Below are 23,579 nucleotides of genomic sequence, written 5' to 3' on the forward strand. Positions count from 1 at the left end.
AGCAAGAAGAGGGTGGTCAGTGTGTCGGAGGGAGGGAGAGAAAGAAGTGAGTGGGGAGAGAAGAAGGGAGCAAGAAGAGGGCGGTCAGTGTGTCGGAGGGAGGGAGAGAAGTGAGAGGGGGAGTAGAAGCGGGTGGTCAGTGTGTCAGAGGGAGGGAGAGAAGTGAGAGGGGAGAGAAGAAGGGAGGAAGAAGAGGGCGGTCAGTGTGTCGGATGGAGGGAGAGAAGTGAGAGGGGGAGTACAAGCGGGCGGTCAGTGTGTCAGATGGAGCAAGGGAGAGAAGTGAGAGGGGAGAGAAAAAGAGAGCAAGAAGCGGCAGTTAGTGTGTCAGAGGGAGGGAGAGAAAGAAGTGAGAGAGGGGAGTCGGAGCAGGCAGTCAGTGTGTTACGGAAGGAAGGGAGAGAAGTGAGAGGGGGAGTAGAAGCAGACGGTCAATGTGTCAGAGGGAGCGAGGGAGAGAGAAAAATTAGAGGGGGGAGTAGAAGCGGGTGGTCAGTGTGTATGAGGGAGGGAGGGAGAGAGATAAATGGGAGAAGGGTAAAAACGAGCGGTCAGTGTGCCAGAGGGATGTAGGGATATAAGTGAGAGTACAAGTGGGCAGTCAGTGTGTCAAGGGAGGGAGGGAGGGAGAGAAGTGAGAGCTGAGTAGAAGAGGGCGGTCAGTGTGTCGAAGGTAGCCAGAGAAATGAGAGAAGTGAGAGGGGAGGGTAGAAGTGGGTCAGTCAGTGAGTCAGATGGAGGGAGGGAGAGAAGTGAGAGGGGAGAGTAGAAGTGGAACAGTCAGTGTGTACAGTGTTCCATGACACAAGGATTGACAGATGCGTCAGGAATTCTGATGCATCTGTTGGCGCAAAAGCGACGCATTGCTGGAGTTGCTCATGGAAGTGATGCAACTCCAGCAATGCGCCACAATAGATGGGTGAGTCCCATTCAAAAAGCCTTGCGTCATTCCTTATGCCTGGTCTGAGCAGGCGTAGAGATTTTGGCGCAGTGAAGGCGTAGAGTGATGCAGTGAAGCCTTGTAGATTTCACTGCGTCAGCTCTACATGGCTTTTTGCGTGGGAACGCCCACCCTGCATACACTATACCTGACGCAGGTATAATGTGACACAGGTCTTAACAAAGTGATGCATCTCCCTAGATGCGTCACATTGTAAGTAGGCTGCATTGTTTGCGCCGCCGTTGCAACAAAAAAAGTGAGGCAGTTGCAGCACAAGGGGCTTGTAAATCTACCCCGAGTGTCTCGTGCAGCACACTTCATCTGAATGAGTCAGAGAGGCAGCCATCAATGACTGAGATGAATGACTTCTTCCTCACTGAATTCGTTGAACTTGCAGTGCTTAATAAAGGCCTCAAGTCTTTCGGCAAACTCAGCCATCATTTCTCCAGCTTGTTGTCTCTCTTGGTTAAAGATGTTCTTTTCATAGTTGATGTTCAGCATTGGATTGAACTTGATTCCTAACACTGTCTTAATCTGACAGTACGATAGTTCATCAGCTTGTGATATTTTCTTTATTGCTTCTTTCACTCCGTCACCTGCAAGGTTGTTTAAGTATTTGATGATCTTATTGTCATCCGTTTCTTCTAGCGTTTTGATGAATTCATCGAATGGTTCAGTCCAGGCGGTCCATCTGGCGCCAATATTCTGTTTTTGATGGTATTGAATGGAGGTGGCGGTTTCAAGAAAGTGGCTCAAGAAGGTGGCGGTGCCCTATTTGACACTGGTCTCCATTGGAGCCTTTACAATCTTGGAGACGTTGGCGTTGTGCTGGGAACAGCCATCGACTTTGGAGGTTGCCGCTTTAGGTACCAGCGGCTCCGTAAGCATAACCTCCGTGCGTTCACTTGGGTCATTGCGAATGCTACTTTCAACTTTGAACGCACCGGTCCCCGGCCAGAACTCGACTCAATGTAAACTGCCTCGTTCTTCATTCTTGCCGGTGAGTGCAATTATGGTCTTTCTGCCTAGACGCATCTGTTTTCCTTGGCGCACTTTTTTGCACCTGCCTATTGCAGCCTTCTGTGTTTCTCTGCTTGTCGCTGCCGTATGTAGGCTTACTCTTTGTTATTTTGTGACACAGTACCTTTTCTTTTAGCCTTACCGGAAGGTTCTGGGCCGACTGGGACTGAACTTTCTGTAGCCTTGCACTGGCTGGAGTGGCGCTTTGACTCCACATACTCCAACTGTCGGCTGCTCCACTTCAACTGAGGCGCACGTGGCATGCAGAAGCAGTCTGCCGGCCCTAAGCAAACTCTCAGGGAGAGCACTCTCATTGGTTACCCATCAGTTGAGGCACACATAAGCATAGATAGAGATTTTTATATATAAAAAGAGGATATATGTTCAAAGTCCACAAAATGCTCCACAGTTTTAATTGAATTTTCATTCTTTATTGTTCTTTCTTGTTATGCCCATGTATCAATACAACACAAAACAGCCGACACGTGTTTCGTCCATCAGGACTTTTTCAAGGCTAGTGTGTATTAGACGAGAGGTTCGGCCACTCCTTCCTCACTTGTTTAGTCTCAATGGTAGCTAGATACTTGTCCCATCACAATGGGTCCTTTCCTTGTGGATCACATAATCGTATTTATCTGCTTGCCATAACAATATATGCGCCGTAACCAATAAGTAGTGATACACCTTCCCTACTGTGAAATCAAATGGAAGTCGTAAACATCCTTATTCCATGTCTCAATGGAGACCACTGTCTCAAAATTAGTAATCTGAGCACGTCTTTATTTCAGCTGCCCAAGATTTTTTCCCGAGTCCCCCCGATTAGGGTTCACTTATATTTATATTTGCCAAAACAGGTCATGATACACCTGTAAGCGGGACCTGTATCAGCGTCTCAACTCCTACGGGTCTGTTGTTTCTCCCAAAAGCAGAGGGAGAGTTTTGGTTCGAGAGCACCATATTATTACCAGGAGAAAAGTTTTCATACAACTAATGTGAAGGCACGATATAAATACTATAGATGTGCATGTAAATTTCTGTCAGACTGCTGCTTAGCTTCGTGTGTGTAAAGAGCACTCTCATTGCTTCGGGTTCCAGATCCCATCGTTGTCGCCAGTTGTAGCATCCTCCGCAGCCTGGGAGCATACAAATGACCGCGCCACATTCAGAGCTCTGTAATGCAGGTCTTTATTGTTTGGAGTGCAACTGTTAACTGTCCACACTGCATCGTGAACTTTATTAACCACACCCAGACACACCTAAACTATTATGTCATTCTCATACGGAGTCTATCAAGGACCAGTAGGGTCTCGCTATTCATATCCATGAGACACTACATTGGTTAGTGTGTCAGCGGGAGGGAGAGAAAGAAGTGAGAGGGGAGAGAAGAAGGGAGCAAGAAGAGGGCGGTCAGTGTGTCGGAGGGAGGGAGAGAAGTGAGAGGGGGGTAGAAGCGGGGCGGTCAGTGTGTCAGAGGGAGGGAGAGAAAGAAGTGAGAGGGGAGAGAAGAAGGGAGCAAGAAGAGGGTGGTCAGTGAGTCAGATGGAGGGAGAGAAGTGAGAGGGGGAGTAGAAGCGGGGCGGTCAGTGTGTCGGAGGGAGGGAGAGAAGTGAGAGGGTAGAGAAGAAGGGAGCAAGAAGAGGGCGGTCAGTGAGTCAGATGGAGGGAGAGAAGTGAGAGGGGGGTAGAAGCGGGGCGGTCAGTGTGTCGGAGGGAGGGAGAGAAGTGAGAGGGTAGAGAAGAAGGGAGCAAGAAGAGGGCGGTCAGTGTGTCGAAGGGAGAGAAAGAAGTGAGAGGGGAGAGAAGAAGGGAGCAAGAAGAGGGCGGTCAATGTGTTAGATGGAGGGAGAGAAGTGAGAGGAGGAGTAGAAGCGGGCGGTCAGTGTGTCAGAGGGAGCGAGGGAGGGAGAGAAATGAGAGGGGAGAGTAGAAGTGAGGCAGTCAGAGGGAGGGAGGGAAGTGAGAGGGGAGAGTAGAAGCAGGCGGTCAGTGTCTCAGATGGAGGTAGGGATAGAAGTGAGAGGGGAGAGTGGAAGAAGGGGTGGTCAGTGTGTCAAGGGAGAGAGAGAAATGAGAGGGGAGAGCAGAAGTGAGGCAGTCAGAGGGAGGGAGGGAAGTGAGAGGGGAGAGTAGAAGCGGGCAGTCAGTGTGTCAGAGGGAGTGAGGGAGGGAGAGAAATGAGAGGGGAGAGTAGAAGTGAGGCAGTCAGAGGGAGGGAGGGAAGTGAGAGGGGAGAGTAGAAGCGGGCGGTCAGTGTCTCAGATGGAGGTAGGGATAGAAGTGAGAGGGGAGAGTGGAAGAAGGGGTGGTCAGTGTGTCAAGGGAGAGAGAGAAATGAGAGGGGAGAGCAGAAGTGAGGCAGTCAGAGGGAGGGAGGGAAGTGAGAGGGGAGAGTAGAAGCGGGCAGTCAGTGTGTCAGAGGGAGTGAGGGAGGGAGAGAAGTGAAAGTAGAAGCAGGCGGTCAGCGTGTCAGAGGGAGCGAGGGAGGGAGAGAAATGAGAGGGGAGAGTAGAAGCACGGTGGTCAGTGTGTCAAGGGAGGGAGAAGAAATGAGAGGGTAGAGTAGAAGCTGGGTGGTCAGTGTGTCAGAGGGAGCGAGAGCAGTGAGAGGGGAGGGTAAAAGCGGGGCGGTCAGTGTGTCAGAGGGAGTGAGGGAGGGAGAGCAGTGAGAGGGGAGAGCAGAAGCAGGGTGGTCAGTGTGTCAAGGGAGGGAGAGAAATGAGAGGGGAGTAGAACCGGGCGGTCAGTGTGTCAGAAGGAGGGAGAGAGAGAAGTGAGAGGGGAGTAGGAGCGGGCGGTCAGTGTGTCAGAAGGAGGGAGAGAGAGAAGTGAGAGGGGAGTAGGAGCGGGCGGTCAGTGTGTTAAGGGAGGAAGGGAGAGAAGTGAGAGGGGAGAGTAGAAGCAGATGATCAGTGTGTCAGAGGGAGCGAGGGGGGGATAGGAGTGAGAGGGGAGAGTAGAAGCACGGCGGTCAGTGTCACAGAGCGAGTGAGGGAGCGAGAGAAGTGAGAGGGGAGAGTAGAAGCGGGTGGTCAGTGTCTCAGAGGAGAGATGGAGAGAAGTGAGAGGGGGAGAAGCAGGCGATCAGTGTGTCAGAGGGAGCGAGGGAGGGATAGGAGTGAGAGGGGAGAGTGGAAGTGGGACAGTCAGTGCGTCAGAAGGAGACAGAGAAAAGAGGGGAAGAACGAGTGGAGGAAAAAAAGGACAGAGGAGGGATAGAAGAAGAGGTGAGGGGGAGGAGGAGCGATAAACTGAGGGAGGAAAGCTAGAAGGGGAGGAACAGAGGTGAGGAAAGAAAGTGTCAGAAGTAAGAAGAGAGATAGAGGGGTGGGAGAGAGAGCAAGGCAGAGATGAGTCTAGCTGGAGTCGTGTGAGGGGGAAGTGAGAGCTGCAAGTAGACATGGAGGGGAAAAGAAATGAGAATCGAGAGAGTTGGGGGGCGAGAGAGGCCACGTGTGTCTGAAGCCAAGAAGTATGTAGGTGGATAAAATGAGCCCCACTCGTGTGCATCCCTCCTCTCCACCCCGATCGGCACCGCCTGCAGTGCCAGCATCTTCCCCAGCTGGGCCGCAGGGCTCTTAAAGGGGCCGTGTCCCGGACCCGGTAAATGTTCTGAAAGCAGAGCGCCTAGAAGCTTCCTCAGTCAGCGCTGCTGACTGTACCCGATCTTCAGCAGTGTGTATTCTGGGCACTGCCTGCGGCGGTTACTTCATAAAACCTTTGATTTTAGGCAGGCATTTCCATACCTGCCTCAGACCCTCCTTCCTGGTCACTCCCTCTCTCCTCCATCGTCTCATGGTGACTCAGCAGCAAAGAACAGCTAAAAGGAGGAGCTGAAGGGGCATCAGTGCGCACCTGGATACCAGCAGCAGAGGGAGGCAGACACCAGCAGAGGGAGGCAGACACCAGCAGAGGCAGGCAGACACCAGCAGAGGAGGCAGCCAGCAGCGCCGAGACTCATCGACAGGAGCAAACACTCAGTGAGTTTGTCTTCAGTTTACACAGTTGCAGCAGGACTGTCCTGTGCACACATACGGAGCTCCGAATATCTACACTCATGCAGGAGAGCTTACAGGTGCACACCCACAGCAGGGTTCACCTGTGCACGCCCGCGGCAGGGTTCACCTGTGCACGCCCGCGGCAGGGTTCACCTGTGCACGCCCGGGGCATGGTTCACCTGTGCACGCCCGCGGCAGGGTTAACCTGTGCACGCCCGCGGCAGGGTTAACCTGTGCACGCCCGCGGCAGGGTTAACCTGTGCACGCCCGCGGCAGGGTTAACCTGTGCGCGGCAGGGTTAACATGTGCACACCCGGAGCAAGCCTAACCTGTGCACACCTCCAGCGGGGTAACCTTTCACTTAGGGCACAAGTCCTAAACAAGTATTTGCAATGCAATAGCTTCAACTCTCGCACATGCGAGACCTACTGCATTGCAAATTACTGTCACTCATGCGGTGCTTTCACATTCATGGCGCCGCCCCCTTTCTTTAGACAAGCCGTGTCTAAAGAAAGGGGCGTGGCCGACATTAAAGTGAAACCACAGCTTTGCCCTGCCTTCACTCATTTATAGCAGGGCTTCCCTTTGCACACCCACAGCAGGGTTAACCTGTGCACACCCGCTGCAGGGTTAACCTGTGCACACCCGCTACAGGGTTAACCTGTGCACACCCGCTGCAGGGCTTCCCTTGGCACACCCACAGCAGGGCTAACCTGTGCACACCCGCTGCAGGGCTTCCCTTGGCACACCCACAGCAGGGCTAACCTGTGCACACCCGCTGCAGGGCTTTCCGGTGGAAATCCACAACAGGATTTCCCTGTGCAAACCCGCAGCAGGGCTAACCTGTGCACACCTACAAAAGGACTTAACTGTGCACACAGACAGCAAGGCGTGCCAAGTATGTGGGTGAGCCATTCGTAAAGAGGGGACTCACGTGTATGAATTCTTCAAAGCTTGGCTCCAGTTGAAGGGCAGCGGCGTAGCAAGCTTGGAAACCACGGGCCTCATTTATGGGGTTTTAACGCATTTGCTACGCTGTCCTACGCCAACACAAGGAAGGGTTCTTGGGGGGAAAAGGGGAGAAATACACGGGTGAAAGAAAGCAAAGAGGAGCATAGCGGGGGAAGCACAAAGATGAGAGATAGCAACATGAGTGCGGTGGTGGAAGAGAAGCACATGGGCAAGGGAGAGCAATGTGTAAGGGGGAGAAAAGAACACCGCGGAGATGGCTGGAAAACACATGTACTCTCACGGAGTGTGGAAACAATAATTTAAAAACATTTGTTCACTAAAAGTGAGCTGAAAGAGCACCGAAGCCAATGAATCATAGGGATAGTAAAGAGGCCATGCTCCATGGGAGGGACAGGTACAAGGTGGACAGGCTGAAGCCAGCAAATTCACCCAATAGAAAGAAAGCTAATGCAACTAACAATAAAACAAGCCAATAGAAAGCAAACTTATGTAATTGACGATAAAACAAGATAATGGAAAGCAATTGGTGGGTTTTATGGCCGGGAAAGGTCTGGGGAAACCACATTATATATCTTTGCGGCTGCTATCTGGTAGGCTCGACCTAAGAATCGAACCAGGGAAGTTATGGGGCCACAGGTGAGAAAAGGTGCTGCGGTGGGATCTTGACGCAAGAGCAGCAACTCCCACTCCTTACAGGGCCTGACTGGGAAACTGCTCAGCCGGCACCCCCCTGGGGTGAGGGGATGCAGCTGAGCAGTTTGTGAGGGCCGGTTTCGGACGATTTTGTTACAGTGGGCCGATATTGCCAACCCTCGGTAGCAAAAACGGCCCTCCAGGGGCCCAAAACCGGCCCCCAACCCTAGCGGCTCGCCGGGAAACAGTCCGGCCCTGCCTCCTTACACTTTAAAACACCCCCACTACTCGCACCTAGATTACATTCTCGCACACACAATCACTTTGGTTACTAGCACATACACTGTGCGCTCTTGTACACCGACTCAGGTCTGAACCCTCGCATGCAGGGCCGGCTTTAGGGCAGTGCAACTGGTGCGGCCGCACTGGGCTCTGACCTGTTGAGGGGGGCACTGTGACCTCAGGGGGGCGCTGTGCTTAGCAATATCTTAAGATAGGAGAGATGAGGGGCACTTGCAGATGGTAGGGAGAGAATCTGAGGAGGCGGTCATGGGATGTGGGGGCACCAAAAGTGATTGTTGCACTGGGCGCCACAAGCGCTAAAGCCGGCCCTGCTTGCATGAGTGCACCATCACATCGTCTTGCACACTCACTCAACCACGGCCACACTCTGCCACCCTCCCTACTTACTCTACAGTGTGTAACTTGTTCTCTCTCTTCTTGCAGTGGCGCAGTACACCATCACCTACTTCGCCGTGCAAGGTAAGTGCACCCTCTGACTCTTTCTTCTTCATGGTGTAGACCGTTGTGTAAGAGTTTTACAGGAAGTTTATCGAAGGGGGTGGAGCTGACTGCTGTCCCGTTCATCCCCAGTGCATGCTGGGAGACGTAGTAATAGGAAGTCTTTATTCACAGAGAGCCGGGTTAGCATGAAAGGCCAAGACCAGCTCAGTGCTTGGGAGCCCCTGACACATGTTTCACACACATCACGGTCCATTACGGAGGGCGTGGTGGACACTGAGTTACCACAAAGAAACCCAGCCTTGCTCACAGTTGTCACGTGTCACCACTGAAGTCCCGGCCACGAGAGGGAGTTGCACCCACATCATGTAAGTTAGCGGTGGTGCACGCAGGTCACATGTACTAACACATAAAGGCCCAGTACTGTGGGATGTTGCACGCAGGTCACATGTACTAACACATAAAGGCCCAGTACTGTGGGATGTTGCACGCAGGTCACATGTACTAACACAGTAAGGCCCAGTACTGTGGGATGTTGCACGCAGGTCACATGTACTAACACATAAAGGCCCAGTACTGTGGGATGTTGCACGCAGGTCACATGTACTAACACATAAAGACCCAGTACTGTGGGATGTTGCACGCAGGTCACATGTACTAACACATAAAGGCCCAGTACTGTGGGATGTTGCACGCAGGTCACATGTACTAACCATAAAGGCCCAGTACTGTGGGATGTTGCACGCAGGTCACATGTACTAACACAGTAAGGCCTAGTACTGTGGGATGTTGCACGCAGTTCACATGTACTAACACATAAAGACCCAGTACTGTGGGATGTTGCACGCAGGTCACATGTACTAACACATAAAGGCCCAGTACTGTGGGATGTTGCACGCAGGTCACATGTACTAACACAGTAAGGCCTAGTACTGTGGGATGTTGCACGCAGTTCACATGTACTAACACATAAAGACCCAGTACTGTGGGATGTTGCACGCAGGTCACATGTACTAACACATAAAGGCCTAGTACTGTGGGATGTTGCACGCAGGTCACATGTACTAACACAGTAAGGCCCAGTACTGTGGGATGTTGCACGCAGGTCACATGTACTAACACAGTAAGGCCTAGTACTGTGGGATGTTGCACGCAGGTCACATGTACTAACCCTAAAGGCCCAGTACTGTGGGATGTTGTACGCAGGTCACATGTACTAACACAGTAAAGCCTAGTACTGTGGGATGTTGCACGCAGGTCACATGTACTAACACATAAAGACCCAGTACTGTGGGATGTTGCTCGCAGGTCACATGTACTAACACATAAAGGCCCAGTACTGTGGGATGTTGCACGCAGGTCACATGTACTAACACAGTAAGGCCTAGTACTGTGGGATGTTGCACGCAGGTCACATGTACTAACACATAAAGACCCAGTACTGTGGGATGTTGCACGCAGGTCACATGTACTAACACATAAAGGCCCAGTACTGTGGGATGTTGCACGCAGGTCACAAATACTAACACATAAAGGCCCAGTACTGTGGGATGTTGCACGCAGGTCACATGTACTAACACATAAAGACCCAGTACTGTGGGATGTTGCACGCAGGTCACAAATACTAACACATAAAGGCCCAGTACTGTGGGATGTTGCACGCAGGTCACATGTACTAACACATAAAGGCCCAGTACTGTGGGATGTTGCACGCAGGTCACATGTACTAACACAAAAAGACCCAGTACTGTGGGATGTTGCACGCAGGTCACATGTACTAACACAAAAAGACCCAGTACTGTGGGATGTTGCACGCAGGTCGCAAATACTAACACATAAAGGCCCAGTACTGTGGGATGTTGCAAGCGGGTCACATGTACTAACACATAAAGGCCCAGTACTGTGGGATGTTGCACGCAGGTCACATATACTAACACATAACGGCCCAGTACTGTGGGATGTTGCTCGCAGGTCACCTATACTAACACATAAAGCCCCAGTACTGCGGGATGTTGCACACATGTCACACGTACTAACACATTAAGATCCAATACTGTGGGAAATTGCACACATGTCACATGTACTAACACAGAAGGACCCAGTACTGTGGGATGTTGCATGCAGGTCACAAATACTAACACATAAAGACCCAGCACTGTGGGATGTTGCATGCAGGTCACATGTACTAACACCAAAAGACTCCGTACTGAGGGATTTTGCCCATTGGTCACATGTACTAACTCATAAAGAACCAGTACTGCTGTCTGTTGCACGCAGTTCACATGTACTAACACATAAAGACCCAGCACCGCGGGATGTTTCACGCAGGTCACATGTACTAACACATAAAGATCCAGTACTCTAGGCTGTGGAACGCAAGTCACATGTACTAAGACATTAAGGTCCAGTTCTGAAGAACGCTGCACGCTGGCCACATGTACTAACACATAAAGACCCAGCACTGTAGCGTGTTGCAGCCAAGTCACGTGTACTAACAGATAAAGGCACAGGGCCCGATTCACAGAACTAACTTAAGACAAATTCCTAAATTTACTACCATTTTGGTATTCACAGAAGGCACTTACTCATTTCGGTATTCACAGAAGTTAGGAGTCCTAACTTTAGGACTCCTAAATGCCTTCTGTGAATACCGAAAGTCTTTAAAATTAGGATTTTTCTCAGTTTAGGAGTAGTAAAGTTAGGACTCCTAACTTTAGGACTCCTAAATGCCTTCTGTGAATACCGAAAGTCTTAAAATTAGGATTTTTCTCAGTTTAGGAGTAGTATATTTAGGAGTCCTAATCTGAGAAAAATCCTAACTTTAAGACTTTCGGTATTCACAGAAGGCATTTAGGAGTCCTAAAGTTAGGACTCCTAACTTCTGTGAATTCCGAAATGAGTAAGTGCCTTCTGTGAATACCAAAATGGTAGTAAGGTTAGGATTTTGTCTTAAGTTAGTTCTGTGAATCGGGCCCATAGTACTGTGGGGTGTTACATGCACGTCACATTTAGTAGCACTTAAAGGCCCATTAATGCAGGATGTTGTACACACCACACATGTACTAACGCATAAAGGCCCAGTACAGCGGGGCGTTGCATGCAAGTCACGTGTATTAACACATAAAGAACCAGTCCAAAGGATGTTGTACGCTGGTCACATGTACTAACACAAAAAGGTCCAGTAAGGCAGGGTTGTTGCATACAGGTTACAGGTAATAACACGTAAATATGCAGAACCTAGAGGTGTTGCACGGAGGTTACATGTACTAATACATAAGCTCCTTGCACTGAAGGGATTTGTACACAGGTCACATGTACTTACACATAAAAGCGCACGCTGATTGCTTGTGGTCAGACAGACAGTGATTTGAGTGGTGCACACTGATTCCTTGTATTAACACATATGGTGATTTGGGGTGGGGCACACTGATTCCTTGTAGTAACACAGAGGGTGATTCAGTGTGGTGCAAACTGATTCCTTGTATTAAAACAGAGGGTGATTCAGGGTGGTGCCCACTGATTCCTTGTAGTAACATAGAAGGTGATTTGCAGGGGTACACACTGATCCCTTGTATTAACACAGAGGGTGATTTGAGTGGTGCACACTGATTCCTTGTATTAACACAGAGGGTCGTTCAGTGTGGTGCACACTGATTCCTTGTATTAACACAGAGGGTCGTTCAGTGTGGTGCACACTGGTTCCTTGTATTAACACAGAGGGTGATTTGGGGTGGTGCACACTGATTCCTTGTATTAACACAGAAGGTGATGGGAGTGGTGTACGCAGATTCCTTGTAATAACACAGAAGGTGATTCAGTGTGGTGCAAACTGATTCCTTGTATTAAAACAGAGGGTGATTCAGGGTGGTGCCCACTGATTCCTTGTAGTAACATAGAAGGTGATTTGCAGGGGTGCACACTGATTCCTTGTATTAACACAGAGGATCGTTCAGTGTGGTGCACACTGGTTCCTTGTATTAACACAGAGGGTCAATCACTGTGGTGCACACTGATTCCTTGTATTAACACAGAAGGTGATGGGAGTGGTGTACGCAGATTCCTTGTAATAATACAGAAGGTGATTTGGGGGGATGTGCACTGATTTCTTGTTTTCAAACACAAAGGGTGGTTTGGTTTGGTGCACAATGATTCCTTGTATTCAATCATAGAGGGTGATTTGGGGTGGTGCACACTGATTCCTTTTATTAACACAGAGGGCGATTTGGGTGGTGCACACTGATTCCTTGTATTACCACATAGGGTCATTCAGTGTGGTGCACACTGGTTCCTTGTATTAACACAGAGGGTGATTTGGGGTGGTGCACACTGATTCCTTGTTGTAACACAGAGGGTGATTTGGGGTGGTGCACACTGATTCCTTGTATTAACACAGAGGGTGATGTGAGTGGTGTACGCAGATTCCTTGTAATAACACAGAAGGTGATTCAGTGTGGTGCAAACTGATTCCTTGTATTAAAACAGAGGGTGATTCAGGGTGGTGCCCACTGATTCCTTGTAGTAACATAGAAGGTGATTTGCAGGGGTGCACACTGATTCCTTGTATTAACACAGAGGATCGTTCAGTGTGGTGCACACTGGTTCCTTGTATTAACACAGAGGGTCAATCACTGTGGTGCACACTGATTCCTTGTATTAACACAGAAGGTGATGGGAGTGGTGTACGCAGATTCCTTGTAATAATACAGAAGGTGATTTGGGGGGATGTGCACTGATTTCTTGTTTTCAAACACAAAGGGTGGTTTGGTTTGGTGCACAATGATTCCTTGTATTCAATCATAGAGGGTGATTTGGGGTGGTGCACACTGATTCCTTTTATTAACACAGAGGGCGATTTGGGTGGTGCACACTGATTCCTTGTATTACCACATAGGGTCATTCAGTGTGGTGCACACTGGTTCCTTGTATTAACACAGAGGGTGATTTGGGGTGGTGCACACTGATTCCTTGTTGTAACACAGAGGGTGATTTGGGGTGGTGCACACTGATTCCTTGTATTAACACAGAGGGTGATGTGAGTGGTGTACGCAGATTCCTTGTAATAATACAGAGGGTGATGTGCACTGATTCCTTTTATTAATACAGAGGGTGATTTGGGGTGGTGCACACTGATTCCTTGTATTCAATCATAGAGGGTGATTTCGGGTGGTGCACACTGATTCCTTGTATTCAATCATAGAGGGTGATTTCGGGTGGTGCACACTGATTCCTTGTATTCAATCATAGAGGGTGATTTGGGGTGGTGCACACTGATTCCTTGTATTCAATCATAGAGGGTGATTTCGGGTGGTGCACACTGATTCCTTGTATTAACACAGAGGGTGATTTGGGGTGGTGTACACTGATTCCTTGTTGTAACACAGAGCGGGATTTGGGGTGGTGCACACTGATTCCTTGTATTAACACAGAGGGTGATGTGAGTGGTGTACGCAGATTCCTTGCAATAATACAGAGGGTGATTTGGGGTGGTGCACACTGATTCCTTGTTGTAACACAGAGGGTGATTTGGGGTGGTGCACACTGATTCCTTGTATTCAATCATAGAGGGTGATTTGGGGTGGTGCACACTGATTCCTTGTATTCAATCATAGAGGGTGATTTGGGGTGGTGCACACTGATTCCTTGTATTCAATCATAGAGGGTGATTTCGGGTGGTGCACACTGATTCCTTGTATTAACACAGAGGGTGATTTGGGGTGGTGTACACTGATTCCTTGTTGTAACACAGAGCGGGATTTGGGGTGGTGTACACTGATTCCTTGTATTAACACAGAGGGTGATGTGAGTGGTGTACGCAGATTCCTTGCAATAATACAGAGGGTGATTTGGGGTGGTGCACACTGATTCCTTGTTGTAACACAGAGGGTGATTTGGGGTGGTGCACACTGATTCCTTGTATTCAATCATAGAGGGTGATTTGGGGTGGTGCACACTGATTCCTTGTATTCAATCATAGAGGGTGATTTGGGGTGGTGCACACTGATTCCTTGTATTCAATCATAGAGGGTGATTTCGGGTGGTGCACACTGATTCCTTGTATTCAATCATAGAGGGTGATTTCGGGTGGTGCACACTGATTCCTTGTATTAACACAGAGGGTGATGTGAGTGGTGTACGCAGATTCCTTGCAATAATACAGAGGGTGATTTGGGGTGATGTGCACTGATTCCTTTTATTAACACAGAGGGCGATTTGGGTGTGCGAGAAGTTGGCCTGGCATATGCTGTCCACTAGTTATAGGGGACACCTTGCACCAGTCCAATTCGACTCTTAAGGTGATAGGTTAAAAGACAACCTTTAAAGAAAGCTATCCTAGTGGTAGCTGTGGAGAGCAGCCTTCGGGCTAAGTCTTGAAGGAGTGTAAAGCTTATTGTTTTACCAGATCAGAACCTCCTGAGTGACCAAATGAAAGAGTAGTCCACACAGGTATATATTCAAAATATATGTATTTATTCTAAGAACAAATCCCACTAGTCTCTTGTGAGGCTGGAGGTAAAGATACAATTCAAACAAGCATTTATAACAACAATAAATAGCACTGGAATCACAGGGCCCCGTGGGTGGGGGGGCCAAACCATATATTAAAAAAGTGGTATAAGAACCACGACAGTTCTGCAGACAGTGCCTAGGGCACTTAGGATCACTGCCCCCTTACAAAACCACCCAAGGGAGTGAGGAAGGGGACCCACGGGAAGCGTGTGCAGTGTTTAAACTACATTGGGGATCCCTATTAAACCCTATGGGAAATGTTGCGGTTGGAAATTGCAAGAATCTGGACACTTCTAGCAGGATTTCAAGTTCAGGAGTTTTAAGTTAAGCTCTTGGAGGGCCCACACCCACGAGAGTACAGAGGTACCCCTGTTACCTGCCCCAGGGAAGCCGGGTGCATAGGTTGTTTTCGGTGTTGGGTCGATGTCTCGTTTTCAATGGAAAACGTGAAGAACTGCTGCTGGCGTGAAGCGTCGTCGATGTCGTGCAGATTGAAGATGTAGATCTTGAAGGTAAGGACCTGAAAGCAGAGGGGACAGAGTCTGGGTCACGGCACAGTGACCAGGGGCCTCAGGAGAAAGAGCCCTTCAATGTCGGGTGTTTTCAGGTTGGCAGCTTGGACCAGCAGTCATGGGGTCCAGGAGGCTTCAAGAAAGTCCAGCTGCTGGACGGCGACTGTCTCATGAAGGATGAAGGCCGCTGCAGTGTTAGTGTCCGGATTGGATCCACTAAGCCTTGGCAACTGCAACCCACGCAAGAATCAAGAAACCACTACGGTGCAGACCCACGAGGTCTGAGCGAGGTCTCCAGCAAGGAGACTGTAGAGCAGGCCTGGAGCAACCAGAGGAGCCCTTTAAAGTAAGGTTTGACCTCCCTAGGGCCCACCAGTCGAGAGACAAGGGACCGTGGGAGGCAGCAATTTGGAGTGCGTAAAGATGTGCCCACGGGTCGCCGGAGCGGGCTGGGGTGTCGTCCTTTGGCATAGGTGATGCTGAGAGGTTGGCTCAATGATGGGCCAAAGCACAACTTCCCCACTGGTCGGGTTTATGTGCTGTGCAAGAGGTGGCCGGTGTCCAGGGGTATTGGGTATCTCGGCACCCATGGGGTCCACGGTGCTAAGCTTTGCTGTGCACACTCACTGGCCTCTGGGATGCTTGGGAACCCACCTCAGGGTAGGCAGAAGTCTTTGTTGTCCATAGGAGCAGCGAAGTTCCAACCGGGTCACTTGCAGTGTTTCAGGTGCCTGCCAAGCAGGGGGGTAACTCCTTTACCCCAAGGGAGATTTCTTCGTTCAGCTGAGCGGTAGCTCGTCGAAGTTTCAAGTCTTTGAAGCAAAGTTCTCGTCTAAGATTAATCTGAGGCTCTGGGGACCCTGCACCCACCTTTATCCAGGGATTAGGGGAGTGTCTGAATCAGAGCTCACCAATGGGAGTTCAGACGGGAAAGGGTGGCTACACCCTCTCCCCTTTGTGTGTTTCCTGCCTGGGCAGGGGACAGGATGCCCCTGAACCGGTTTGAGGCGGTGTATGCAGAAGTAGGCACTGGAGAAGCCTACGTGCAAGTTTGAAAGACATTCTAAGGTGCACTCACCCAGTTCCAATCCACATAGTCTGTCTGGGGAGGTGGGAACACCTCCCTGCAACAAGATCCCTATTGTCCAGCTGCCGTGGCCGGAGTTCTGCCCAGCAACAGGCAGCCAGAAGTCGTGTGGGTGGCGGGTAGCATCCATTTTGTACTACGCGTGCTCTTTTTTAAATTGTTGTCTAAAATCTGCCGCTTTTACCATCACCCCTCTAGCAGGGGGGACTCATGCCCTCACTCCCATGGCTGGATTGGGGGTATGATTCCACGATGTTTGACACCAAACATGACATGGTTCTGTGCAGCCACTCTCAAATTATCATGCTATCGCGATTACTTATAATGCGGTTAAGAGTATATGGTATGGCTGCACTACAAATAACCTCGCACTAGTTTTAATGAAGGTTGCAGAGGGGCCCTACTCAGGTAGGGGTTCCCCCTCACACATATCTCAGCACCCTGCCTTGTAGGATTAGCAAGGCCTGCCTTAGGGGTGACCTATGAGGATATATGTGTTGTAATGGGTGGGATACAGGGTACCTGTATCCTTGTAAGGGGTGCAAGCACCACCTTACCCAGACTACAGTGGTGGTCTGGTGGTGTCAGTTTGCATGGCTGTCCCAGGGGTGGCAAAATAAGCGCTGCAGCCCCTGGTAGGCCTCTGAGGGACCCATGCCCTGGGTACCTAGGGTACCATCTACAAGGGGCTCACAGGGTGTCCTCAGTATCCAATTGGTATGTACCTATAGTACTCACATCACTTTAGAGAGGAAGCAGATAGGCTGGGGTCCTGGATAGCAGGGCCACAGCCTGGCTAGAGTAAAAAAACAGTCAAAACCTCAGCAAAAAGTTGGGGGCAACTATGCAGTCGATGCCACTCTCCTACAGGGTGGTGCACACTGATTCCTTGTATTAACACAGAGGGTGATTTGGGGTGGTGCACACTGATTCCTAATATTTACACCAAGAGGGTGACTTGGGGTGGTGCACACTGATTCCCTGTAGTAACACAGAGTGTGAGTTGGTTGTTGCACTCTAATTCCTTGCATTAACACAGAGGGTGATTTGAGTGGTGCTCACTGATTCCTTGCATTAACACAGAGGTGATTTGAGTGGTGCTCACTGATTCCTTGCATTAACACAGAGGTGATTTGAGTGGTGCTCACTGATTCCTTGCATTAACACAGAGGTGATTTGAGTGGTGCTCACTGATTCCTTGCATTAACACAGAGGGTGATTTTGGGTGGGGCACATGAATTCCTTGCATTAACAAAGAGGGTGATTTGATTGGTGCACACTGATTCCTTGTATTAACACAGATGGTAATTGGGGGGTGGTGCACATTTACCCCTTGTATTAACACAGAGGGTGATCTGTGGTGGAGCACACTAATTCCTTGCAGTAACACAGACGGGGATTTGAGGTGGTGCACATTTACCCCTTGTATTAACACAGAGGGTGATTTAGGGTGGTTCACACTGAGTCCTTGTATTCAAACATAGAGGGTAATTTGGGGTTGTACACACTGATTACTGGTATTGACGCATATAGTGATCTGGAGTGGTGCCCACCAATTCCTTGTATAAACACAATGGGTGATTTGGGGTGATACACACTGATTCCTTGCATTAACACAGAGGGGGATTTGAGATTGTGCACACTGATTCCTTGTATTAACACAGAGGGTGCTTCGAGTGGTTCACAGTGATTCCTTGTATTAACACATACGGTGGTTTGGGGTGGTGCTCACTGATTTCTTGTAGTAACACCGAGGGTGATTTTGGTGGTGCACACAGATTCCTTGTATTCATACAGGTGGATTTGGGGTGGGGCACACTGATTCATAATATTTACACACAGAGGGTGATTTGGGGTGGTGCACACTGATCCCTTGTATTAACAAAGAGGCTGATTTGGAGTGATGTGCACGGATTCCTTGTATTCACACGTAGAGGGTGATTTGGGGTGATGCACACTGTTTCCTTGTATTAGTATAGGGGGTGATTTGGGGTGGTGCGCAGACATTCCTTGTATCAACACAGTGGTTTGGGGTGGTGCACACTGATTCCTTGTATTAACACAGAGGGTGATTTGAGTGGTTTACACCGATTCCTTGTATTAACACAGCCGGTGGTTTGGAGAGGTTCATACTTATCCCGTGTATTAGCACAGAGGGTGGTTTGGAGAGGTTCACACTTATCCCTTGTATTAGCACAGAGGGTGGTTTGGGGTGGTGCACACTGATTCCTTGTATTAACACAAAGGGTGATGTGAGTGGTGCACAATCAATCAATCAGGGGTTGATAATGCGCGCTACTCGCCCGTGAGTGTCTCAAAGCTCTGGGGGGAGGGGGGTGCAGCTCCGGTTCAGTCGAAGAGCCAGGTCTTGAGGTTCTTCCTGAAGGTGTGGAGGGTTGGGGAGTGTCTGATGTTGACAGGGAGCTCATTTCAAGCTTTGGCTGCGATGTAGGAGAAATCTCTTATGCCTGCTCTAGTTCTGCAGATGCGTGGGGTCTCTGCCAGGGCGAAGTCGGCGGAGCGAAGGTTCCTTTTGGATACTTGGAAGGAGACTCTCTTGTTGAGATATTTGGGTCCGCTGTTGTGGAGGGATTTGTAGGTGTGCGTGAGGAGCTTGAAAGTGACCCTCTTCTCGACAGAGAGCCAGTGGAGGTCTCGTAGATGTTGGGTCATGTGTTTGTGCCGTGGGGTCCCGAGGACGAGTCTGGCTGCGGCGTTCTGGATGGTTTGGAGTATGTGTAGAAGAGTTCTGTTGATTCCCCCGTAGAGGTTGTTGCCGTAGTCCAGTCTGCTGTGTATGAGTGCGTGGGTGACGGTCTTTCAGCATTCGTGGGGTATCCATTGATTCCTTGTATTAACACAGGGTGGTTTCGGTTGGTGCACACTGATTCCTTGTATTCACACACAGAGGGTGGTTTGGAGTGGTGCACACTGATTCCTTGTATTCACACACAGAGGGTGGTTTGAGTGGTTCACAATGATACCTTGTATTATCACAGAGGGTGATTCTGGGTAGTGCACACTGATTCCTTGTATTCACACACAGAGGGTGGTTTGAGTGGTTCACTTTGATTCCTTGTATTAACTCAGAGGGTGATTCTCGGTAGTGCACACTGATTCCTTGCATTAACACTGCTTCCTTGTATTAACACAGGGGGTGATTTGAGTGGTTCACACTGATTCCTTGTATTAACACAGATGGTGCTTTGAGTGGTGCACACCAATTCCTTGTATTAACACAGAGGGTATTCTGGGGTTGTGCACACCGGTCCCCTATTACCCTGCGAAGCCTCACGGGTACTTTTTGGGGCGCTAGGCTGGCACCGCGGCCACAGCAGTGTTTGGAATGATCTGACCAGATTCAGAAGGTTCGGTTTTATAAAGTGGTGTCTGATTAGACCGGGTCGTCCAGGCCTGGGGTGCAGCGGGCGAAGCTGTGAGGGGTGCAGCGGGTGAGTGGCACCGGGTAGTGCCCCCGAGGGGCCTCCTGTCTGACTTATAGCACTGAGGGGCAATGGCACCCATTTCTCTTAATTGCATCAGGGCACTATTGCTGCCACCCTGAGGCAGAGAGCTGAAAGTTCTGGCTGACAAATCTAGGGCCCCCCGTGTACCCAGGGCTGGCCCTCGGGGGGCATAAGTTCTTTATAAGTCACAGAATCCTTATATAAAAACCCGCCTTGGACTTCCTTATTACTCTAATCACCTATCAGAAGAAAATGCCATATCTACTGCTCTGTAATACATTATTATATGGAATAAAATACCCCCTGGAGTAACTGTAGTGAGGGTACTGCAAGTCACCCCGGAGTTCCAGGACCTCACTAACGACCCCAACCTTCGGATCCCAGACAAAACATGAAACTCAAGCTCAGTGAGTCCTAAACTTCTGAAGTACAGCGCCTCGAGGCGGTTTAACCAGTAGCACGCAGGGGACGTAAAATAAGGAAAAGTGGAAACAAGCATTTACAATGCCATAGGTCTCGCATTATGGAAGGTTTGAGCTATTGGCGTTGAATTATTATTTGCAACGCCAATATCTCAAACATTCAGTAATGCGAGACCTACTGCATTGCCAATGCTTGTTTCCGTTTCTAGCACTATAATCATTTATTTATTTATTTATTGAGTTTTATATAGCGCTGGCTAGACCCGGCGGTATCGGAGCACTTTACATGAGGAGAGTTACATAGGTTCCACATTACACTTTGTTACAGAAGGTACGTCAATTACATGTTACATCAATTACAGGTTATATCCGTTGGTTCAAGGCGTGTAGAAGGGTAGGGGGTAATGTCAAAGGAATGGAGAATAGACACAAGGAAAAACAAAGCAGGCAGGGGGAGAGAGATTCAGGGGAGAGAGGAAAGGAAAAGGGGAGGCAAGCCAAGAATAAAAGGAGGGAAGAGGTGGGGGGGTAGAAGGCATGGCGAAGAGACGAGGAGGTAACTGTGTCCGATGTCCGGCTGGGTGGGAAACGGCTCCCTGCGGTAAAGGGGTAATTCCCAATCTTCCATTTTGTGTGATTCACTTGTCGCGGTGGACTCTCTCAGCGGGGTCGCTGAGACTCCAGGGCATAAATGCTGGATCCCTCCCCAACAAGGGGAGAGGAGTGCTTTGGTCACGGGCACACTCTGAAGAATGAAGGAGGGAGGAGGAGGGGGAGGGGGAAGGAAACCCAGCGTGAACACAGTGTCCGACTTCCGGGAGGTAGGAGACGGTTCCCAGAGTCAAGGGGATCAATCCCAGTCCTCTACTATGTGAGACTCCCTTGTCACTGTGGACTCTCTCAAAGGGGTCTCTGAGACTCCAGGGCAAAGATGCTGGATCCATCCCCAACAAGGGGAGAGGAGTGCTTTGGACAAGGGCATGCTTAAGGGGGCGGTTTCAGGGAGTCAGGCTGGTAGGGTTCCATAGGTTACAAGTTACCCATTGTTACAGAAGGTGCGCCAATTACGGGTTGCATCCGTTGGTTCATGGCGTGTAGAGGGTAAGGGGATAATGTAAAAAAAGGGCGACCGGGAGGGAGATTGAGCGGAGCATAGGCACAGGATAAACAAAGCATGGAGGGGGAAAGAGATTCAGGGAAAAGAGGAAAGGAATAGGGGAGGCAAGCAAAGAATGACGGAGGGAAGAGCTGGGAGAGGGGGTAGGAGACATGGCGAGGTGACAAGGAAGTCCAGGCTGGGCCCGGAGGTATCCGAGCGCTTTACATAAGGATTAAGACGAGTTACAGCATTACATCAGTTACAGCTACATTACAGTTAAATTTGTTGCTAGAGCATTCAGTAAATATAGAAAAAGAAGATCGATGGAGGGAGGAAAAGGAACATAACGGGTAGATGAGGAAGAAAACAATGTTTAATATCCAGCAGGGTAGCTGCCAACCAAAGGGGGTGACCCAGAGTCAAGCTCCTCTATAGCTACATGTGATAGCTCCGCCAAGCATCAATCAAAAGTTAATCTAGCTCCGCGAAAAGTCTGAACAACTCTGGATTCCGCCCAGGGGGTAACGTCATAATTCTATCGAAGCAGCGTTGGTCGCCTCATCCTCCAGCTTGCCCTCAGTGAATGTGAAAACAATAGTGAGTGTTTGGGCATTTGCTAAGGCACCTAGTGGAAAAGCTTCATGTTTTCACTAAGTGTCAACACGTATCCTGAATATTGATGGTGTTAATTGGGGATCAGTATAAATCAGAAATAATGATGGGAAAAAGTAGTTCTATGAACCGAGTCCATGTTCAGGCTAGGGCAACATTATCCTGTGTCTCAAGCGCAGCTGCCATTTTAAAGTCAGGTTGAGCATAGGGAGGATTTACCGACGAACTCAAGAGCTCCAAGAAGGACTGCCGAGCCCTCGAGAAAGCCTGGAGGAGGGAACCCACGCCGGACAACAGGACCACCCTCAAGCTCGCCACCCGGAAACCCCACCAACTGATCCGCATCGCCAAGAAAACAGCTTTCAAAAACCGACTAGACAACAACGCACACAACTGCAAGGAACTCTTCAACATCGTGAAAGAGCTCTCCAACCCCAACGCCGGAAACAACGACATCACCCCTTCGCAAGACCTCTGCAACTCCCTCGCTTCCTACTTCCACAATAAGATCGCGGACATACACGACAGCTTCAGCACTCAACCGACGCACGCCACGACCGCAGGACCTCCACCCACCACCACCCTCCGCGCCTGGACCCCGGTCAACACCGAAGACACCGTCCACACGATGAACTCCGTCCACTCCGGATCTCCTACCGACCCCTGCCCTCACCACGTCTTCAACAAAGCCGACGTTGTCATCGCACCCCACCTGCGGGACATCATCAACACCTCATTCGACACCGCCACCTTCCCCGAGAGCTGGAAGCACGCCGAACTCAGCGCTCTACTGAAGAAACCTACAGCAGATCCCACCGAACTCAAGAATTACCGCCCCATCTCGCTCCTCCCGTTTCCAGCCAAAGTCATCGAGAAGACCGTCAACAAACAGCTGGCCGCCTTCCTCGAGACGAATGGATCCCTCGACCCATCACAGTCCGGTTTCCGTGCCAACCACAGCACCGAGACCGCCCTCATCGCCGCCACCGACGACATCCGAGCCCTGATGGACAACGGGGAAACAGCGGCCCTCATCCTCCTAGACCTCTCCGCGGCTTTCGACACGGTCTGCCACCGCACCCTAGTGCAGCGCCTCAGCAACGTCGGAATCCAGGAGAAGGCGCTGGAATGGATCGTCTCCTTTCTCGACGGAAGAACACAAAGAGTCCGCCTACCACCGTACAAGTCAGAGGCCACCAAAGTCATCTGCGGCGTCCCACAAGGATCCTCACTGAGCCCGACTCTCTTCAACGTCTACATGAGCCCCCTCGCGGCCATCGCACGCCAACACAACCTCAACATAATCTCCTACGCCGACGACACCCAGCTGATCCTCTCCCTGACCAACGACCCCGCTACCGCCAGAGCCAACCTGCACGAGGGGATGAGAGGTAGCCGAGTGGATGACGACGAGCCGCCTGAAACTGAACTCAGATAAGACGGAGGTCCTCATCCTGGGCTCCTCGCCCTCCGCCTGGGACGACTCCTGGTGGCCCCCCGCCCTGGGCACCGCACCCAAACCGACGGACCACGCACGCAACCTGGGTTTCATCTTGGACTCCTCCCTCTCCA

General features: G+C 50.2%; 1 protein-coding gene across 1 annotated transcript in view; it reads left to right on the forward strand.

Moving 5' to 3' along the window:
* Window positions 1-5,200: 5,200 nt before the first annotated feature.
* The window catches only part of LOC146839358 (glutathione S-transferase P 1-like), a 90,206-nt gene continuing 71,827 nt past the window's right edge, over window positions 5,201-23,579 (forward strand). Inside the window, exons 1-2 of the mRNA XM_085651355.1 lie at window positions 5,201-5,937; window positions 8,287-8,322. Coding sequence (XP_085507481.1) covers window position 5,937; window positions 8,287-8,322 — 37 coding nt within the window. The 5' untranslated portion in view covers window positions 5,201-5,936. The remainder of the gene's footprint in view (window positions 5,938-8,286; window positions 8,323-23,579) is intronic.

This window comes from Triturus cristatus, chromosome 4_1 (assembly GCF_964204655.1).
Source record: "Triturus cristatus chromosome 4_1, aTriCri1.1, whole genome shotgun sequence".
NCBI classification, from domain to species: domain Eukaryota; kingdom Metazoa; phylum Chordata; class Amphibia; order Caudata; family Salamandridae; genus Triturus; species Triturus cristatus.